This window comes from Myotis myotis, unplaced genomic scaffold (genome assembly GCF_014108235.1).
Source record: "Myotis myotis isolate mMyoMyo1 unplaced genomic scaffold, mMyoMyo1.p scaffold_m19_p_3, whole genome shotgun sequence".
NCBI classification, from domain to species: Eukaryota; Metazoa; Chordata; class Mammalia; order Chiroptera; family Vespertilionidae; genus Myotis; species Myotis myotis.
Genome location: NW_023416335.1, coordinates 201,901,093 through 201,919,704, shown reverse-complemented (window position 1 = coordinate 201,919,704; position 18,612 = coordinate 201,901,093). Strand labels below are relative to the sequence as shown.

The 18,612-nt window shown below is 47.0% G+C and overlaps 1 protein-coding gene across 2 annotated transcripts in view; it reads left to right on the top strand.

The window, feature by feature from the left end:
* Positions 1 to 6,071, top strand: part of NUAK1 (NUAK family kinase 1) — a 73,417-nt gene extending 67,346 nt beyond the window's left edge. For both annotated transcript variants that reach the window (XM_036297516.1, XM_036297515.1), the window contains one exon: positions 1,587 to 6,071. In XM_036297516.1, coding sequence (XP_036153409.1) covers positions 1,587 to 2,740 — 1,154 coding nt within the window. In that variant the 3' untranslated portion in view covers positions 2,741 to 6,071. The remainder of the gene's footprint in view (positions 1 to 1,586) is intronic.
* Positions 6,072 to 18,612: the final 12,541 nt, after the last annotated feature.

Below are 18,612 nucleotides of genomic sequence, written 5' to 3'. Positions count from 1 at the left end.
TACCTCGCTTAAAATATACTGTTGATTCCTTATCATCAAAGTCATGGCCAACAGCCCTGTGACTCATGCCTGAACAAGCTTACCTGACACACATCACAGCCTTCTTGCCCTTAGGATCACTAGATAGCACTACACCTGGGGCAGTTTAAACAGCCGAATCCACAGAAGGTGCAAAAATGTGAAAAACGTGGACTAAATAGGCTGAAGAGGACACTGGGTGAGTCATGAGCGCAGACACAACACGCAGAGTGCCGTCCCCTTGCTGGGAACACACATGCGTGTCGGGCAGCTCGGGGTGTTGCCTCTCCACTGTGCTCAAGGCCAGGAAAGCACCCTGAGTGCTGATGTTCAGGTCACACATACATGTTAGTGAGTAGGTGAGTGTACAAGTACAGAATCTGTGAATAATGAGGATTGACTACTGCACATGTGTAGATAGAGAGGGTCATATCTCTATTTTTTGTCAATAAGCCAACCTGTTTGGGAATTTTTCTTTTTTGAGAAATTTCAGGGTGATCTCTATGGCGGTCTTACTTGCCTCTCCAGCTAACGGGTTCCTGGCACATTACAGGAGTTCAGGAAATAATTGTGGAATGACTGAATGAACATCGTCCTGTCACTTTTCAGGGGTGGGGCCCCCCCCGGCCCCCTTGCCAGGCCCTTGCCAGCTACTCATTAGCCCACATAAGTGGCCGGGGGAGGTGGCGCCTCCCGGGATGTAATTCAGCCCCCATCAGGGAAGCACAGTTGATCTTTGAAGTCAGTGTGAAAGCTGTGAGAGGCAGCTGGTTCCTGTGCCTCCTCGACATCCCTTTGGGGCTTCCCCTAACCTCTCTGGCAACAGAAATTTGCAAATGGAGTTTGTCAGACAGGCGGTGAGCTGACAGCAGGCAGATCAGCTCTCTGATCTGACAGCTCAGCACGCTGTGGCTTATGTCAGAGGGAAAGGAGCTGAGCTCATGGGGTGTGGGCCTCAGAACCTGGCCAAGGCCGGCCGTGGGCATGGCCCTGCACTTGGCCCCTTCACTGCCCAGGTGTGCCAGGTCTGAGCTCCTCTCCATCCTTCTCCGTCTTTCCCTCTCTGATGAGGAGCCTTTTTCTCGCCATTTCGGCCCCAAATTTCTTTGTCATCGCTACATGCTTTCCCGATGACCGTGAGCACTGCATGCTTATGCAAGCCTCTGTCCGGAGGACTGAAGAGCGCCACAGTAATCTACAGCTGTGTTCCCTTTCGGTGAAGGGACATTCACCGGAGGGGTAGTGGGGCGCTGCTGGGGTTGGGTCTGGATTCTTTGCAGGGTACCCGGCCTTGCCCATTTTATAAAGACTGGAGTTGATAGGAAGCCCAGTAGTTCGTGACATCCCTTCACTCACATGCAAACACGTGCCAGGCTGTGATGGCGAACTGGCCCGTGGTTCTAAGTTTTGATGAGGCTTTTGAGGTACAGTCCGGAAGACTTTGGCTAGCCTGGGGCTCCGACTGGAGTTTTCGGAAAGGGAGCGTGTCTCCTTAGCCATTCCTGGAGTGTCGTCCCTGTCACAAAGCCGGGGGCTCCCATTAAGGCCTCTTCCTTCTTGCCCCGTAGATGCTCGAGGACTCATCCGGTGGATGCTGATGGTGAACCCCGATCGCCGGGCCACCATCGAGGACATCGCCAACCACTGGTGGGTGAACTGGGGCTACAAGAGCAGCGTCTGTGACTGCGATGCCCTCCCCAACTCCGAGTCGCCGCTCCTGGCCCGGATTATCGACTGGCACCACCGGTCCACGGGGCTGCAGGCCGAGGCGGAAGCCAAAATGAAGAACCTGACGAAGCCGGGGGCCTCGGAGGTCATGCTGGAGCGGCAGCGGTCGCTGAAGAAGTCCAAGAAAGAGAACGACTTTGCCCAGTCCGGCCAGGACTCGGTGCCCGAGAGTCCATCCAAACTGAGCTCCAAGAGACCCAAAGGGATCCTGAAGAAGCGAAGCAACAGCGAGCATCGCTCTCACAGCACCGGCTTCATCGAAGGCGTCGTCAGTCCTGCCTTACCCCCTGCTTTCAAGATGGAGCAGGACCTGTGCCGGACTGGCGTGCCCCTCCCCAGCTCCCCCGAGGCAGAGGTGCCAGGTAAACTCAGCCCCAAGCAGGCGGCCACCATGCCCAAGAAAGGCATCTTGAAAAAGACGCAGCAGAGGGAATCGGGTTACTACTCCTCCCCGGAGCGCAGCGAGTCCTCGGAGCTCTTGGACAGCAACGATGGGATGGGCAGCAGCATCCCGTCCCCCAGCCCCCCAGACACAGCCAGGGTGACTGTCCACAGCCTGTCCTGCCGCAGGAAGGGCATCTTGAAACACAGCAGCAAGTACTCTGCAGGCACCATGGACCCGGCCCTCGCCAGCCCCGAAATGCCCACACTGGAATCCTTGCTGGAGCCCAGCGTCTCCTCCGAGGGCCTCTCCCGGAGCTACAGCCGGCCTTCCAGCATCATCAGCGATGACAGTGTCCTGTCCAGCGACTCCTTTGACTTGCTGGATTTGCAGGAGAATCGCCCCGCCCGCCAGCGCATCCGCAGCTGTGTCTCGGCGGAAAACTTCCTCCAGATCCAGGACTTTGAGGGGCTCCAGAACCGGCCCCGGCCTCAGTACCCGAAGCGGTACCGGAACCGGCTGGGAGACAGCAGCTTCTCCCTCCTCACGGACATGGATGACGTGACTCAGGTCTACAAGAAAGCGCTGGAGATCTGCAACAAACTCAACTAGCTCCCCCGGGGTGCAGGGGCGGGTTGGGGGTGGGTACGAGGGAGGAAGGGAAGCAATGACTTGTGCTAACGAGCTGGTTACCTCTTTGCTGGCCACGATGATAGACTGAAAAAGGATTGGTGCCATCTCACTTGGCCAAGGTTGCAACCTTGAGCCAGCACCTAAAAGGGAGAAGTGGGCTCTCTGCCAGTCCTGTCAGCTGCCATCCAGAATTTGGGTCCTAATTGGCATCGGCTTTATGGTACCTCCTAGAGGCCAAGCTATCAGGGGAGGTGGCATTGGCCAGCACTTAGAGGGTGGGAGGAAGCCTATGGAAGAGGGAGCGTTTCCCTAGAAGTCATCCAAGTGCTTCTGGAGGAGGCATGAGAGACTGGAGATGTCTGCTTTGGGTGAGCTCAGAGCTTGCTCCTTCTCTCACATTAGCAAGCTTGGTCTGGTCTGATTGCTTGGGGTTGGCAAGTAGAGTTCGGCAACCTGAGTTTGAATTGGTGGTTGATTGATAGTGGCTGCTGGCTGTGCTGGTGTGAGTAGCCCAGGCACATGGGAAGGAGTTCTGTGATCAACTAGTCATGGCTGCCATGGGTATGGTAAGAGGGGCCGTAGCACTCATGCCATGTAGTTGCCATCCTTGACCTGGTTAAGCCCTGGGAATTAGGTTAAGGCACCCTGTGGGATCTATGTTATCTCTGAATGCTACTGGAGTGGCACTTGTCCATTTGCTACTCTATCTTGAATGGAAGATAGGGCCTTGGTCAGAGAGAGGATGCTCTGAACTCAGCTAAGGACTTAGAGCCTATGGTGATTTTTTGGCTTCTTCTCTGATGTCTGCCTTGCTCTTCAGCACAACTTCCCAAGGGTGGATGGGAAAAAGATGGTGGTGTCAGAGGTTAAAACTGGTGTATAACAGAGCCTGGGACCCTCTGTGCTTTTTGCACAGATGAATGGAAACTGACCCGCACCAACAAGGGGACAACTTGTCAATTTCTTTAACATCTCAATATTAACTGGAATGCTGCCTCTTGGGTTCATTCTCATCTGCATGAATGCTCTCACTTGGATGTGATACTGTCCATAGTCTCCAAGGGAGTAACTGGCTCACCCATTGACCCTGTCTAGTAATAGCAGACGGTTTCCCCATCCACCACGTGTGGGATCCTCAGAAGTAGGCGAGTTTGCTTGTAGGGAGTTAGTGTGTAGGTAGGATATTTGGACGAGGAAAGGAAAGTCAGGTGGAAGGTGTTTCCCCCCAACTCTAGGTATTCTCTGTCATGGGTTTGAACTCCTAGGCTTTGGGGGGAAAGAATGTTCATCCATTCACATGAATAAGGTGTTGAAAGAGCAGAGTGGGCTGGGAGGAAGCATATGGAAAAGGAGACATTTCCTGGGAAGCCATCCAGATGGTTCTGGAGGAGGCAGAGAAGAGGTGTGATAGGACTCTTACCTTGAAAAGACACCCAGATTGCAGGTGACAAGACTGTCACTCCCACAATGGGACATCTTCAGGTACTGGGTTTGAAATGAATGGTCTTATTTGTGAATTTGGGATGACTTCAGATTCTACTGGCCTGGGGAAATGGAAACCCTTGTTTCAAGTTAGCCAACTTCCGGTAGCCACCTAGAGAAACAAGGAGGACTGGTTTTTGGAAGCATTTTTGGGAAAACCAACAAGCAATAGCTCATGGGGAGATGAGAAAGAATTCACCGTAAGGCACGAAGAACATTTAATGAGAACAAAGCCACCCTTTCCCTGAGGAGATGGCGGCATTTCTCCCCTTTGCCACCAGCTCTGGGGTTTTGTCTTGTGTGTTCCTTCAGGTCCAGCTGAGTCATGTATTGTGGGAAGCGTCTCAGTTTCCTTGCATTCAATTCCACCTCCTTCCTGAGCTCCCATAAAGGTTCAAAGGGAAAAAGAAAATCCTGTAGGTGGCAAAGGGTGTGTGGGCGCATGGAGGGCATTCGGCAGCCTCTGAGCTCCCTACTCTTTATCTCGTTTTCCACAACCTTTTGGGAGCTCCCTGGTCTGCCACACTGCTGGTCCCCATGCATGGCAGCCGGCCTTGTGGGTAGCTGTCGGTATGACTTAGGTATAACACCTACCTACTGGTTGATGTGTTTTTTTTTCCTTTTGCCAAGTGATTACCTCGGTTTAGTATTTTCCAACTTTCTAATCTTTAAATAAAAATGACACTATTCAGAAAAACTATTCTCCTTCCCCAGCCCCTCAAAGAGAAACACACACGTATGTTCTCTGTTGTCAGTAAACCCAGACTGGATTGTGGCAAAGACAGTCTTCCACCCTGAGGCCGAGATTCTAGGTTGAGTCCTGGTGTGCTGCTAACTAGCTGGTGGCCTTGGGCACCTGCAGAGTTTTGGGGACTACGTTTCCCTTTCTGTGAGAGCTGGAGGGGTGGGTTAGCTGGTCTCTCAGGCCCTGCCTAGTTCTGCTAAATCCTCTGATCTAGATGTGATGTTGACTCTGCTTTTCAAGGAAAACCCTGGAAGAGAGGGAAAAGCTCAGAAAAGCCACTTCCCTGCTTCCTGAGTAAGTCCTACCACCCCTACCTGCCAGTCCCCAGCCAAGCAGGTCGTGCTTGATTCGTTTCCACGGAATCACAAGTGAGAGACACTTTTATGACCCGGTGGACCAGGCAGGGGGTTGGCTGTCAGCTCTCCTGGTCCTTCCCTTGCCTCTTGGGCCTTTCAGTGTCTTCGTTTACACATCTGCCAAAGGAATAGAATGACCCTTCTTTTTACAGGTAGATTTCAAAGGCACGATCAGTTTTCAGGAAGTACTTCAAGACCCCAGGCGAAATGAAATGGCTACGAACTCACTGAATTTCCATCCCTGCTGCTGCTTCAGATGACAGGGAGCACTTTCCAGGGTGGGATTCAGGCGAGGCTTGCCCAGGCCTGCTGTCTTGAGTACAAATGTGAATGATCGACTGACTGCTTATTGCCAAACTGGAAATGTTCTGTAGGGATTAACTGGCATGGTATCATTCCTAGAAGAAAAAAAGAGAGAGAGAGAGAAACTTGACTGCACATTTTTTAAAAAAAAATCCAAGTTGTGACTTTTATTTAATTTCTATTTTTTTTTTTTGGTAATAAAAAGTTGACTTTTTTATTTGAATTTGTCTTTTCTTATTTATTGGTCTGAAAGGCATTTCAAAGGTATTATAATAATATATTGGTGTAATTTAATTGGTGCAACATGCGCTATGGCTCCAGTCAAAATTGGTTTTCACTCATTTGATTGGTTTGAGCCCAGAATAGCCTACAGGGGGAAAAGAAAAAGAAAAAAAGCAAAAAAAAAAAAAAAAAAAAAAAAAAAGCTGGATAACCACCCAAAGTGTTTGTATTTTCGTTGGAAACTGATTTCTGTTTTGTTTTTTGTTTCTGTTTTTATTTTTAAATTAAATAAATTGCAATGAACTGAACTGGGACTTTGCTTCTTTATCTGCTTGTTTTTCGTTTTGTTAACTAAGTGATAAAATGGGTATAACTAACAGAAACCCACTCAAGCTTAAGCACAAATGGGGGATTTATTCGAAGTTCTCAGAAGGCGGGGAGCAGTTGGCAGTGCAGCTGGGAGCAGGAACTGGAGACGTGGGAGCTTAGAGAAGGACAGGTTCTCTTTTCTGCTCCTCTTTTGCATATCAGCTTTATTATTCCCTTTTTGTAGCCTGGCTTTCCCCTCCCTGATTTTCTGGCCCGTCCAGGCTTATCAGATAACTTTCACATTTACATGTTCTCAGTTCTGGTTTCCAAAGGAGACTACTGACCCGATTCCTTCAACCTGGACTAGAGACAGCAGCAGAGGTTAACAGCCACGCTCCGGGCCCAGCCTCAGCTTCCTCTGCCTGCCCCCGTCCTGGGCACCTCCTTCTACTCTAAGGGCAGACACATCCCTACTCCAATTGCTCAGAGTCCAGATCCATGGACCATGTTTCCCCGTGGTGCAGGCCACTGCTCTGCCTGTAAAAAAGGGGCACTCACTGAGTCCCATTGTGCTATTGTTCCTTCTGTGCACAGACCCTTCAGGAAGCTCTTGGGAAGAGGGATGAAGAATGCCGGAGGTTGAGGAGTTCCTGGAACCCAGTCACAATATCAAATGACATCATGCCCTGCCCTAGAATCAAACCTTGAGAGTCATGCTCTGTACTGAAGAGCAGTGTTAGAGGGGATCCATGCAAGGAAAGTCTGACTTTCCAAAGAAATGGCAACTTTCACTGTATATTCAAGTTTCCTTGAATGTAAAACTCAACATGAATGAGAAACCATAGTCCTTTCTTTACAGGGCACTATTCACTGACTTTGGACATTTTAAAGGCAATCTGCCTGGCTTGGAAGCTCTTAATTCTTGCTGTGGTCCCTGCCCTTGTTAGCAAATGGGCCTGCCAGTCATTTCCGGGGTAAGGGACTAAGAGGAAGTCTGCTTAAAAATGAGTCCCTTTGGAAAGACATAGTTCTGCAGCCAGATAGAATAGCATGTGCATGGCCTAGGGATTGGACCCAATGTAACTTAGTGAGGAATATAGGGGTGGCTGGAGTGGCACAGATGACATGCTGTCAACGGATAGGTTGGTGAGGTTACTGGGGAGTGGTCACTTTTAGGGGGAATATTGAGAACTAATATTCATTGAGCTTCTACATGGTGCTCACATTAGTCAATGGATGTGGCAGAAACTCAACTCAGACCATGTTAAGTAATAAGAAAAACTTACTACTTCATGTACAGCTGCATCCAGGGTTCAAGTGATGTCATTGGCCTTTTCACTCACTCTCACTAAATGTGGATTTTGTTCTTAGGCAGGCTTTCTCTGCATGGCAGCAAGGTAGCTCCTGGAAGTAATAGGGTTACAGGTCCTGTTAGTGTGTGATCCTGGAGTCAGAGAGAGAATCTTAATATCCCAATATTTATGTGCCAGGGAAGATTGTGATGGGCTTTGCTGAGATCATGTGTTTCCCTCTGGCCCAGTCACAGAGTCCAGGTGGAGAGATGCCCTGATTGGCCAGCCTGAATCCTGTGCCCACCCCTGTGGTATACTTGAATGACAGCTCCTTCAGAATTGCACAATGGGGGAGGGCAGCTCTCTCCGTAAATGGGATGCAGAGCCAACAAAAAAAGTTACACCTTTTGGGCTGCATCTACAAAATAGCATTAAATCATCCCTAACTTTCAGAGTTATTGTGGAAATTAAATGTAATATAAAGTATCTAATACAGGGCCTGACACATAGAAGCTTTTAAATTTATACAGCTAGCATCAGGAAGACACAATATAATGCTATAGAGAGGAAATATATTTGTAAAATCAGCTATAATATGAGAAAACCCAGCTGAAACTTGTTTAAACACTGTAATGGCTTTATTAGCTCATATATTTGGAATTCTAGAGAAAGGGTGGATTTCATGATCACTTGGGTCTGGTGGAAGAAACAGATAATAAACAAGTTAATAGCCCCCTTGCCCACCAAATTACAGATTGTAATAAGTGCTATGAAGGAAATGGATAGGGTGCAAAGATAAAGAATTAAGGGTGGAGGGTTACCTCTTATAGAAAGAGTATTCTGGGAAGGCATCTCTGAAGAGGTGACTTTTGGGCAGAGATCTGAAGATAAAGAACCAGCTATATGAAGAGTGAGCATTTCAGACAGCAGGAACAGTATGTGCAAAGGCCCTTGGGTCTTTAAAACAGAGATTTACAGGGTTAATTTTTGGTCCATTGGCATAGGACAACCATGGCCCAGGGAGTGTGGTTGTTTTGCTAAACAGATGTGGCTTGTTCTCATGTGGACTGGCTGTAATCATTTAATACTTGGTGTACCCTTAATTACCAATGGCTGCTTCCTTTGACAGGTGGTCCCCAGACGAGAGACATGCCATGACGTGCATATTAAATGAGAATATGTTTCCACTGCCGAAATTCACTGCCAATTTATTGAAATTTATGGCGAGGATGTTTTTAAGCCACAGAATCATGCAGGGTTTGGGACATGGAAGTGGAGCAGTGGTGACGCTCTATAAAGATCAGAAAATTCAGACGAAGGCTTCCAAATCATAAAACCTGCCCCACGCTATCACAACTGTCTGGTTCTGGTAGGGAGTTGTGTGGAAAATTAGCAATCAAATTTAAAAGTTTTTAAATTGTGACAATCTTTTTCTACTGATGAAGAATTGACACTGCCCATTTCTACCTGACTGGGAATAGCCACTGTTTTTTGATCTCTGGTTCCTCACTTACTCCCTGCGCTAGTTTTCATTTGGGACTTTGTCTAGATAGACCATGTTATGCCAAAGTAACAAGCCCTGAAATGACTCGATCTGATAAACGGTTATTTCTTACTCTCACCAAGTTCAATGCAGTTTGGGCAGCTCTCTGCATCGTGTGGTCTCCATGCAGACACTTGGGGATCTGAACTTCTTCCATCCAGTGGTTCTGCCATTAGAGGGTCCTTCATTTCCAGCTGTGCAGCTGGAGAGAGAAAGCACAAGTCAAGAGCTTTTAAGAATCAGGCCTGGATGTGATGTACATCATTTGGGCCCACAGCCCATCAGCCAGAACTCAGTCACCTGACCCCAAGCTAACTTCCTGGATAGTCTTCAAGTCTGTAGTACTGAAAAAGTGGAAAATAAAATAGAGTCAGATGGACACATAACAGTGTCTCTGTCATAACGGATGTCTGCTTCCCATGGGAAGGTCCCAGCACAAGTAAAAATAATGATTGCTAATTTTAACTGAGTTCTTATTGAACTGCAGGCAGTGTGTCTACCCTTTACACACATCATCTCTTTTAATGCTCCTCATGTGCCCTTTTCTACAGATGAGAAAACTGAGGGTTGGGAATGTACAGTGAGTTGCCCAAGTTGCCCAACTATTAAATGTGGAGTTGGATTCAAATACAGGCCCAGCTGACTTGCTTTTGAGCCCCAGTTCTTAATTGCTCTGTTGTGCTCCTGAGATGGTCCTTCTTCAAGTTGGGCTCCTTGAGCATAAGCCCCATCCTGTTATCATCCCTGTTCATGTAAATGGAATTTTCCTGCAGGAGCTAAACAGACACCATTAGGAATGAAGACACCGGCCCAAGTCAATGCTCTCTCTAAACAAGTATGGAAAGAGCAACTGTCCCCCAGAACCCCAGTGGTTTTACGTTCTAAGATCCAGGCTCCGCAGATGGAATTAATGGAGATGATTCAGGGTTCATAGTTCCTCTAGAGTGGAATGGGATGGAGGAGTGAGTCTTCATTCTGAGCACCTGCTATGGTTCAGAACTCACTAGAGGGATAGTAGACCTTGAGTGGCTGGGTTCCTTCTGTCCAAAGCTGTGTATTCACACTCATCCCCCAACAGGGCTCCACATGCTATTTCCTGTGCTGTTGGGCCTCAGGGGACCCTGCTTCTAGAGGGCTAATTGCTCAAAGCCACTGCTTGGAGCCATATGGAAACACAGGATGCCAAGGCGGGCTGCATGACCTGCCTGGGGTCAGGCATTGCAACAGCAACTTCAATCACACAGAAAGGAGAGTATTGCCACGACTTCAAAGCCCAGAGCAGGGTGATGGCACGGGCATGGTCCCAAACTAAACTTCCAGAGGAACATTTTACAGTCAAGAAAGACGGAGGATGGGGAACAGTTCATTCTGGAGGCAGCTGGAGAAAAGCGGCTCCCAAAATACAGTTCTTCTGAGAAAGTTCTGCAAATTGGAATTTGTGAATCACTGAAGCTGAAAAACATCAGATTCAGCAGTGCCTAGGGCATTCCAGAAGCTTCAGCCGTCAGGCTTTGGAGCCCAGACAAAAGGATGTGTGCAAAGCAGAAAGCCAGATGCAGACCTCAGAACCAGGCCTGCTGGTCAGCTCCAAAGTGGCCATGGTTGTGGGTTTAGTCCCTAGGAAGTACAGATGGTCCCTGGCAGTAGTTGATGCTTAGACTGGCTTCTCATGAACACATCTACCTGGGCAACATGAAGATTTAAAGAGACAAGCAGGGTGTGTGTATGTGTGTGTGTGTGTGTGGGGGGGGGGTTATGGAAAAATTGCCTCCCCTTTTAGAGAAACAACTCCTAATCGCATGCTCAGGCCCATTGGGGATCCAGGATAGTGCGACAATGTTGTCCTTGTTGAGGAAAGGATTCCGAAGTGAAGGAACAGATTAAAAGAGACCAGTCATCCTCCAGGGTTCCAATGCAGTTGCACATTGGTGCTTTGACTGGTGTTGTACCTGAAGTCTTTCCTGCCCTTGCATCTTCCATTCTGGTCGACCTACTCAGGATTCTGCCACTATAGCCAATGTCAACCACATTGCTCCTGGCCAGTGTTCTGACCCTCGGTGCTTTGTTCTTTCCTCCACCTGTTGAACTATGTTGGCCTTCTCCTGCCCTTAGAATCTTGCTTACCTTTGTTTTTATCTTCACACCCATTCCTTAAGTGTGAGCCCTGCTGTGACATCCCAGCATGGACCCCTGGATCAGCCTTCACCCTTTACCTGCACTAGGTGACCTTGCTGTCGGACCCAGTGCCTGATAAATAATTGGGAATCTTCCTTTTAAGCCAAAGAAAGTCAGGAGTCTTAGTCTAACATAGATGCCTATACCAAGTTCAGAGACCTTAGTCTTGGTGTTTGTGATCTTGACCCAGTTGTATTCTCGTTTTGGACTTCATTTTTCTCATCTGCAAAGGGAGGCAATTTCATATTGTGTTCTTAGAATCATCTTAAAGTGTACTCATCTGGTTCAAGGAGAGTGTATGGGACATTCATCTGTTCACGCATTTACTTAATCCTATCATTTATTCACCCACTCAAGATTACTTATGGAGCCCCTAGCATGTTCCAGCCTTTTCTTCATGTCAGGGAGTGAGAAGTAACTAACTCCCAACAGGTTTTCTTCATCCGCTCCTTGCTCACTCTCCAAAACCTTCATGTTCAAGATCACGTGGGAAAGGCCCAGATAGTGACATCTTCAGGATGACTCCTTGTACCCTAGTGGAGCTTCTGAGTGGTTAGGAGAGAGGTTAGGATCCCCTTCCCTATTAAAACAAATGCCAGTACTCCTGGGAGCAATCACACATTAAGCCGTTATCAGCTCAATTTAGCCAGCCATTAAAATAAAAATATATTTTTATTGATTTCAGAAGGGGGGGGTAGAAACATCAGTGATGAGAGAGAATCATTGATTGACCGCCTTCTGCATGCCCCCTACTAGGGATCGAGCCCAGGACCCAGGCATGTGTCTTTGATCAGAATCAAACCTAGGACCCTTCAGTCCGCAGGCCAACACTCTATCCACAGAGCCAAACCAACTAGGGCCAGAAGAAATTTACAACATAGGCCCCTTGGAAAATGGGACAGGATGAGAAAGCAGGGTAATTCTCACAGGAAAGGTGGAAAGGACAGACTCTGAACTTTGGCCTCAAGCTAAGCCACTTAAGTATGTCTCTTTCCTTCTTTGGTGAAGTGTCATGATAATAACAAAGCTGAGTGATGTTTTGTAGGTTACAGCCCCTCCTCCTCCAACTCACTTTTCCTTGAGGCTGCCTCTCAGTAGGCCCTGGAGGTAAACAGTAATACCTCGGAGGAAATGGAAGCTTGGAGAGGGGAAGTCACAGGCTCCCGTCATCCAGCTGAGAAGTGCGTGGCCTGAATCTGAACTCAGGCCACCTGACTCCGGGGCTTCCGATTCTAATTCTGCTCTGTCATCTAAGAGTGGGAAGTGGATTGCGGTGACCGAGTAATCTCTGTCTTCATTCCTCATGCTGTCCATTAAGCATTCGCACGTGCAGCCCTTCCGCTGAGCACCAAATTTTTGTGCCAAAGTTCATCTGGGTCCTTGCATGTCATCCAGATGTTTGTTGCCAATCCTGGAGACGAGTTCTTCTTCGTGGAGGGTTGATTGGAATGAAAGTGAAAAGCAAGTCTGGCCAACTACTGCCTGGAAGACCAAGAAATGACAAATGAACAACACACAGATGTTCTCGTCTTAACATTCTGCACTACATCTGGGCAACTACATTAGAAAGAAATGCCTCTTTAGGAGAAGCAGGAGTTAAAATGATATCCCATTGTTAAGTCTGCTCTGGGAAACAAAATGCAATGTATTTGCAGGGTGAGGTAGCAGGGCTGTCCCTAAGAGAGGCCCCAGCAGGCCTTGCATGAAGGCTAGCACGGGTTAATGAAATAAACGCATTTCCTGCTTCTCCATGATTTATATTTCTAAGGCTGCACTACATAGTAATTCAATAAAGCTGAAATGGCAGGAATGTCTGGCAGATTTTTTGGGAATATGATACTTGGCTCACTGTGGTGGTTCAATGTTAGTGTCTGGGTAAGTGAGATACAAAGGGGCATCAGACTCCCCCTTCTCACCCCCCACCCTTGAGTCTCTACTGCCTCAGTACATCCCGCTCCTCCTTAACTTTATTCACATCTCTATAATAGGTTTTTTAATGAAGGCTGCCTAAAGCTGCAGTCTATTCGAGAACGATGAGGTGTTTACTGCCGGTCAATTATGGTTCTCACAATTAGGAAATTTATGCTTCAGTTCACGGTTTTGCTTTTTTCTCTCAATGTAATAAGAGACCTTAGCTCTGTCCCCCTAGTAATCCTGGGATAGATCCTCATGGCCATTTTCCTCTGTTAGGGCCCTCGGGACTGTTTGAAACCTTTTCCTTGTGTATGTATGTGAGACAGAGAGAAAGAAGATGGAGGAAGGGAAAGAGGAAGGGAGACAAATAAATGTATTAATCTTTGTAGGAGAACTACTTATTCCTTACTTTAGTTTTCATTTTAGTAGCTTTTTTGAAAAGCTGCAATATATATAATTATATATATAAATAATTAATATATATACATATATACTATATATAATATATATACATAATTTCAGAGAGTAAGAGAGAGAATCATTGATTGGCTGCCTCCTGCATACCCCACCCTGAGGATCAAGCCCACAACCCAGGCATGAGTCCTGATCGGGAATCAAACCGTGACCTCCTGGTTCAGAGGTCAATGCTCAACTACTGAGCCACACTGGCCAAGCCTAGTAGCTTTAAAAAATATATACTCTGTGCCACCTGGAATTTTGAGTGGAAATCTATTCTTTTTGCCCGCTTGCATCACTTGATTTGGGGAACTGCTCCTCCCCGTGCAATGGGACTCCAGTAGGCATCACCTCACTGTAGTTACCTTCTGCACTGCAGAGGCAAGATCTCCACCCACTCTAACTAGTTGCATTTCTGTTTCTCCTGGACCCAAAGATCGGACCCAGGGTCCCTCCAAAACCCAAACAGGGCCCATCAGTCCCATGTGGGTGGCCACTGTTGGGGTCGAGGGGTTTGTGTCCTTCTTTCTCTTTTTTGTGGGATTACCAGGAGAATGATGCAAAGCTAGAGATACTGATGGTGGCCTGTTTCAGCACCAAGTGATAAGACAGATGGCCTGAGAAGGAAGCCATGAGAGAGAAAACCAGAACTAAGGACGGAATGAAATGGGTACTGTGGCATCATTTGAATCTCGGGGTCTGGCCGTCCCTAAAGCAAATGCTAACCCGAGACTTCCCCATTTACGAGAGTTAGTACCTTCTGTGGGGGGTTTAATTAGTTGGATTTGGGTTTCTGTCACTTGCAACAGAAGGATTCTTGGCTGACACAGTTTCTGAGAATAAAAGTGATAAAACGCCAACCGAAACTCAGTGGTTACAGTGGAGATCAAGACACATGGTTCATGGTCCAAGGGGCTGTCATTTCAATGGCTACATCAGTTCAGAGTTCTTAGCTTCCAACACCAGAAGCAAGTTCTGGCTCTTTTATGCAGAAATAGAAATTATTGAAGGCTATGTGGTCGGCACTGAACCTTTAGGAGGGTCAGACGGCGAGATTACAGGCGCAGAAACAGAATTGTGTGGTAGAACTTACCGGGCAGAGACATAATCAGGCCAGCCCTCGTGGTCACAGCATTGCCCGTGAACTGCCAATGATGCTTTTCAGAACGGCCTCTGATAATTGGAGGTATCTGCCACCACACTTCCCCTAATGCTAGGGGTCTTGGCTGTACCTTCTTGCCTCTGAAAAGTGCTCCAGACTGGAGGATTGAGGACCCATATCGATTGAGTTTCTACTGTATAGTGCCAGGCACTGTACTAGGCAATTGACTCACAACAGACTCATTGAGACGGGTTGATTTACTCTATTCTACTTGTGAATAATCTGAGGCTCAGAGAGATTACAAAACTTGCTCGAGGCCACACAGCTGGTTAAGGTACTAATGCGGGTCTGTTGGGCTCCCGGGCCCTGATTTTTTCCACTGGATCATGGAGCTCAGGCATGAGGGAGGCGAGACTGGAGGGGGTGGGAGCGTGAGGGAAATAAGGAAGAGGCTGCTGGATAGGCTATTTGGCGATGGCAGGCAGGAACGGAGGAGAATTCAGGTGCAGGGACCCTCTGGGAAGCATAAGGCCCGTGGGCAGGGATCCCAGAGTGCCATCTGGAGTTCCATAAGGTCCCAAAGCAGCTTTATCTCTGCAGAATCAGGAGAGCAGGCCTGTGCTGGGCTGCAGCCTCTCCGGGAAGCGTGAAAGCCTGGTGCCTTGGAAGCGGAGGCCCACACGTCTGACTGTGCAGCAGATGGGAAGGTAAAATCACATGTGGCAGTGGGCGCAGCCAGCACACTCTGTCCCCTAACCGAGCTGTCAGGACGTCTAAGAAGCTTCTCACTCGCCTGCCTGTACTTCCCACTCCCTCTGGATTCCTCCTCCCTCTCCCTCCTTTGCTTTCACTGCTTCTTGCTTTGGCTTAAGCTTTCTCTAGTTCCCTCTGCCTCCTCCCAGGGCCTGGGGATGCATTTTCACTTTGATGATCTTCAGACCTCTTGAATGCAATGTCTTCAAATCAAAACCACTTTCTTCTCACCCAGCAAACCCAGTTTCCCATGTTGCTTAAGGGCACTAGATGGACAGGATAGAAACCTAGGGAGAGAGGCCTTGCTTTCTGCCTTGCCTCCCCGTGGCCTTCCTTTGGCCCCCAGCTGGCTTCTCAACTACTCTCAGTGTCAGGCCTGCTTCCATGGCCACCGCCCTGGTTTTCACCCTCATCATCTCTCACAAGCTGATCTCCCTGTCTGCCTCTTCACTCCCTCCTCTCACTGACACCCAAGTCTTTCTAAAACACAGATCAAACCTCCCTTCAAAACATTTTCTAGGTGATACCAACGATCTTAGCACGGAGATAAATTGGAGGCTTTGCAGGGTGGCTTTGGGGAGGGGGATGGGCACACTTATGGCCCAACAAGATTCCAGCCCTATTGGCAAAAAGGACTTTGCAGGTGTAATTTAGGTTAGAATCAGTTCACTCCAAGGGAGGGAAATTACCCTGGTAAATTACCAGGGAGGCTCAGTATAATCACAAGAACCCTTAAGGCAGTGGTTCTCAACCATGGCTGCACATTAGAATCACCTGGGAATCTTTTTAAAATCCTGATTTCTGGGCCTCATCCTCCGGAAATTCTGTTTCTTTGTTATGGGGTGGGGCCACAACATTAGTAACAAAGAAACAGAATTTCCAGAGGATGAGGCCCAGAAATCAGGATTTTAAAAAGATTCCCAGGTGATTCTAATGTGCAGCCAAGGTTGAGAACCACTGCCTTAAAGCAGCAGCAGAAGGCAGAAAGGAAAGTCAGAGACTTCTTAGCACCTGGAGGATTCAACGGCCATTGCTGGCTTGAAGGCTGAGGGGCCACAAGAGAAGGAAATGGGAACCTCAGTCCTACAGCTTCAAGGAACTGAATTCTGCCAACACTCTGAATGAGCTCGGAGGTGAGCTCTTCCCCAGAGCTTCCGGAAAGGAATGAAGCGCTGTTGGCACCTTGGTTTCGGCCTCATGAGCCCCTGAAACAGAGTTCAGCCAGGTCAAGCCAGACGTCTGAACTACAGAGCTGTGAGATAACAAGTGGGTGTTATTTCTTAGGCTTCTAAATTTGTGGTCGCACATTGTCATCATTCGTCCCTGCAAAGACTCTCTCTCGTTTTATTCCCTTCCCCCTTGTTTCCTTATACCTGTGACCAGTGGTTCTCAACCTTCTGGCCCTTTAAATACAGTTCCTCATGTTGTGACCCAACCATAAAATTATTTTTGTTGCTACTTCATAACTGTAATGTTGCTACTGTTATGAATCGTAATGTAAATATCTGATATGCAGGATGGTCTTAGGCGACCCCTGTGAAAGGGTCGTTCGACCGCCAAAGGGGTCGTGACCCACAGGTTGAGAACCGCTGCCTGTGACCATTCTCTCTCCCTGCAATAGGTGGGTCCTCATCCTAATGTGAGGTAGATGTCCTTCAATATAGGCGTGTCTTTGTAAATATCGCCGATCTGTGTTTTTAATTTTCACAAATGATATTGTGCCATAAATCTTATTCTTTCCTCATTTTCTCATTCAATACTATGTTTTGTTTTGTTGTTTTAAAACCACACACACACACACACACACACACACACACACACACACAAATATTACTAACAGTAAAGCTACTGAGTGAAGTTTGAGATTTCTCTGCAAGATTCTGGTGTTCTTGTTGTGGTTCTCAGACGATATGCCACTAAAGATAAATAGTTAGGATATTGTGTTCAAAAGTTTGTTTTCATTTTTGAGGTTTGTCTTTTCTGCCCTCTTTTTTTTTTTTTTTTTTTTTTGTGTGTGTTTTTTTTTTTGACTATGTAACACACATCGTTCAAAAGATGAAACTAAATTAGAAACTCCACTCAGAGATATTGCCCGTCCATCCCTACTCCTCCATCCCATTTCTGGCCCCTTTGTTCGTAAGAGTAACCATTATTATTTATTTCTGGTTGTTCTTTGTAGTGGTTGTTTCTGGAAGGGACAAAAATAAACATATACATATATCTGTACATATATTCTTCTTTCTCTTTCTTATTATGTGAAATGTAGTACATGGATAAACAAGCATTCTATACCTTGTTTTCCTTTGATTTAATAATATATCCAGGAGTTACTCCCAATCAGTATACAGAGATCTTCTTCATTGTCCTTCAGTTGCACAATATTCCATTGTGACAGTGCACAATCATTTCCCCAACCACCTTCCTACTGCTGGAAATTTAGGGTGCTTCCATTTTTCTATTATTACAGACAATGCCACAGTGAACCACCCTGCACATGGGGGCACATTTCCAGTGTGGATTCCTAGAAATGGACTTACAGGATCAAAGGACAAATGCTACATCCGTTTATGCGAAATTTTCCAATTCCCTCCACAAGGAGTGGAGCATTGATGAGATGTAATATACGAGATGCCAGTTAATTGCAGTCCTGCCCAGCATGAAGTCAAATATATATATATATATATATATATATATATATATATATATATATATATATATATATATATGTTTTTATTGATTCTTTTAGAGAGGATGAGAGAGAGAGAGAGAGAGAGAGAGAGAGAGAGAAAGAAAGAAAGAAAGAAAGAAAGAAAGAAAGAAATATCAATGATGAGAGAGAATCATTGATTCATTCTCCCACATGCCCCCCCCCACCCCCCCTGGGGATCGAGCCCAAAACCTGGGCATGTGCCCTTACAGGAATTGAACCTTGATCTCCTGGTTCATGGGTCAACACTCAACCACTGAACCACACTGGCCAGGCAAATTTTTATATTTTTAACAGTCTAATAGATGAGAAACAGCTTATCAATATAGATTTAATTCGCATTGTTTCTTATTATGAGTTAGGTTTTAGGTCTTTTCAGGTGTTTCTGGCTGCTTGCTCATTTTGTGTGTTAACACTGCACCTTTGGAATTTACCCATGATGCTCTAGGATGTCTAGTTTGTTGCTTCTGCTGCATTGCATCCCAGAGAGTG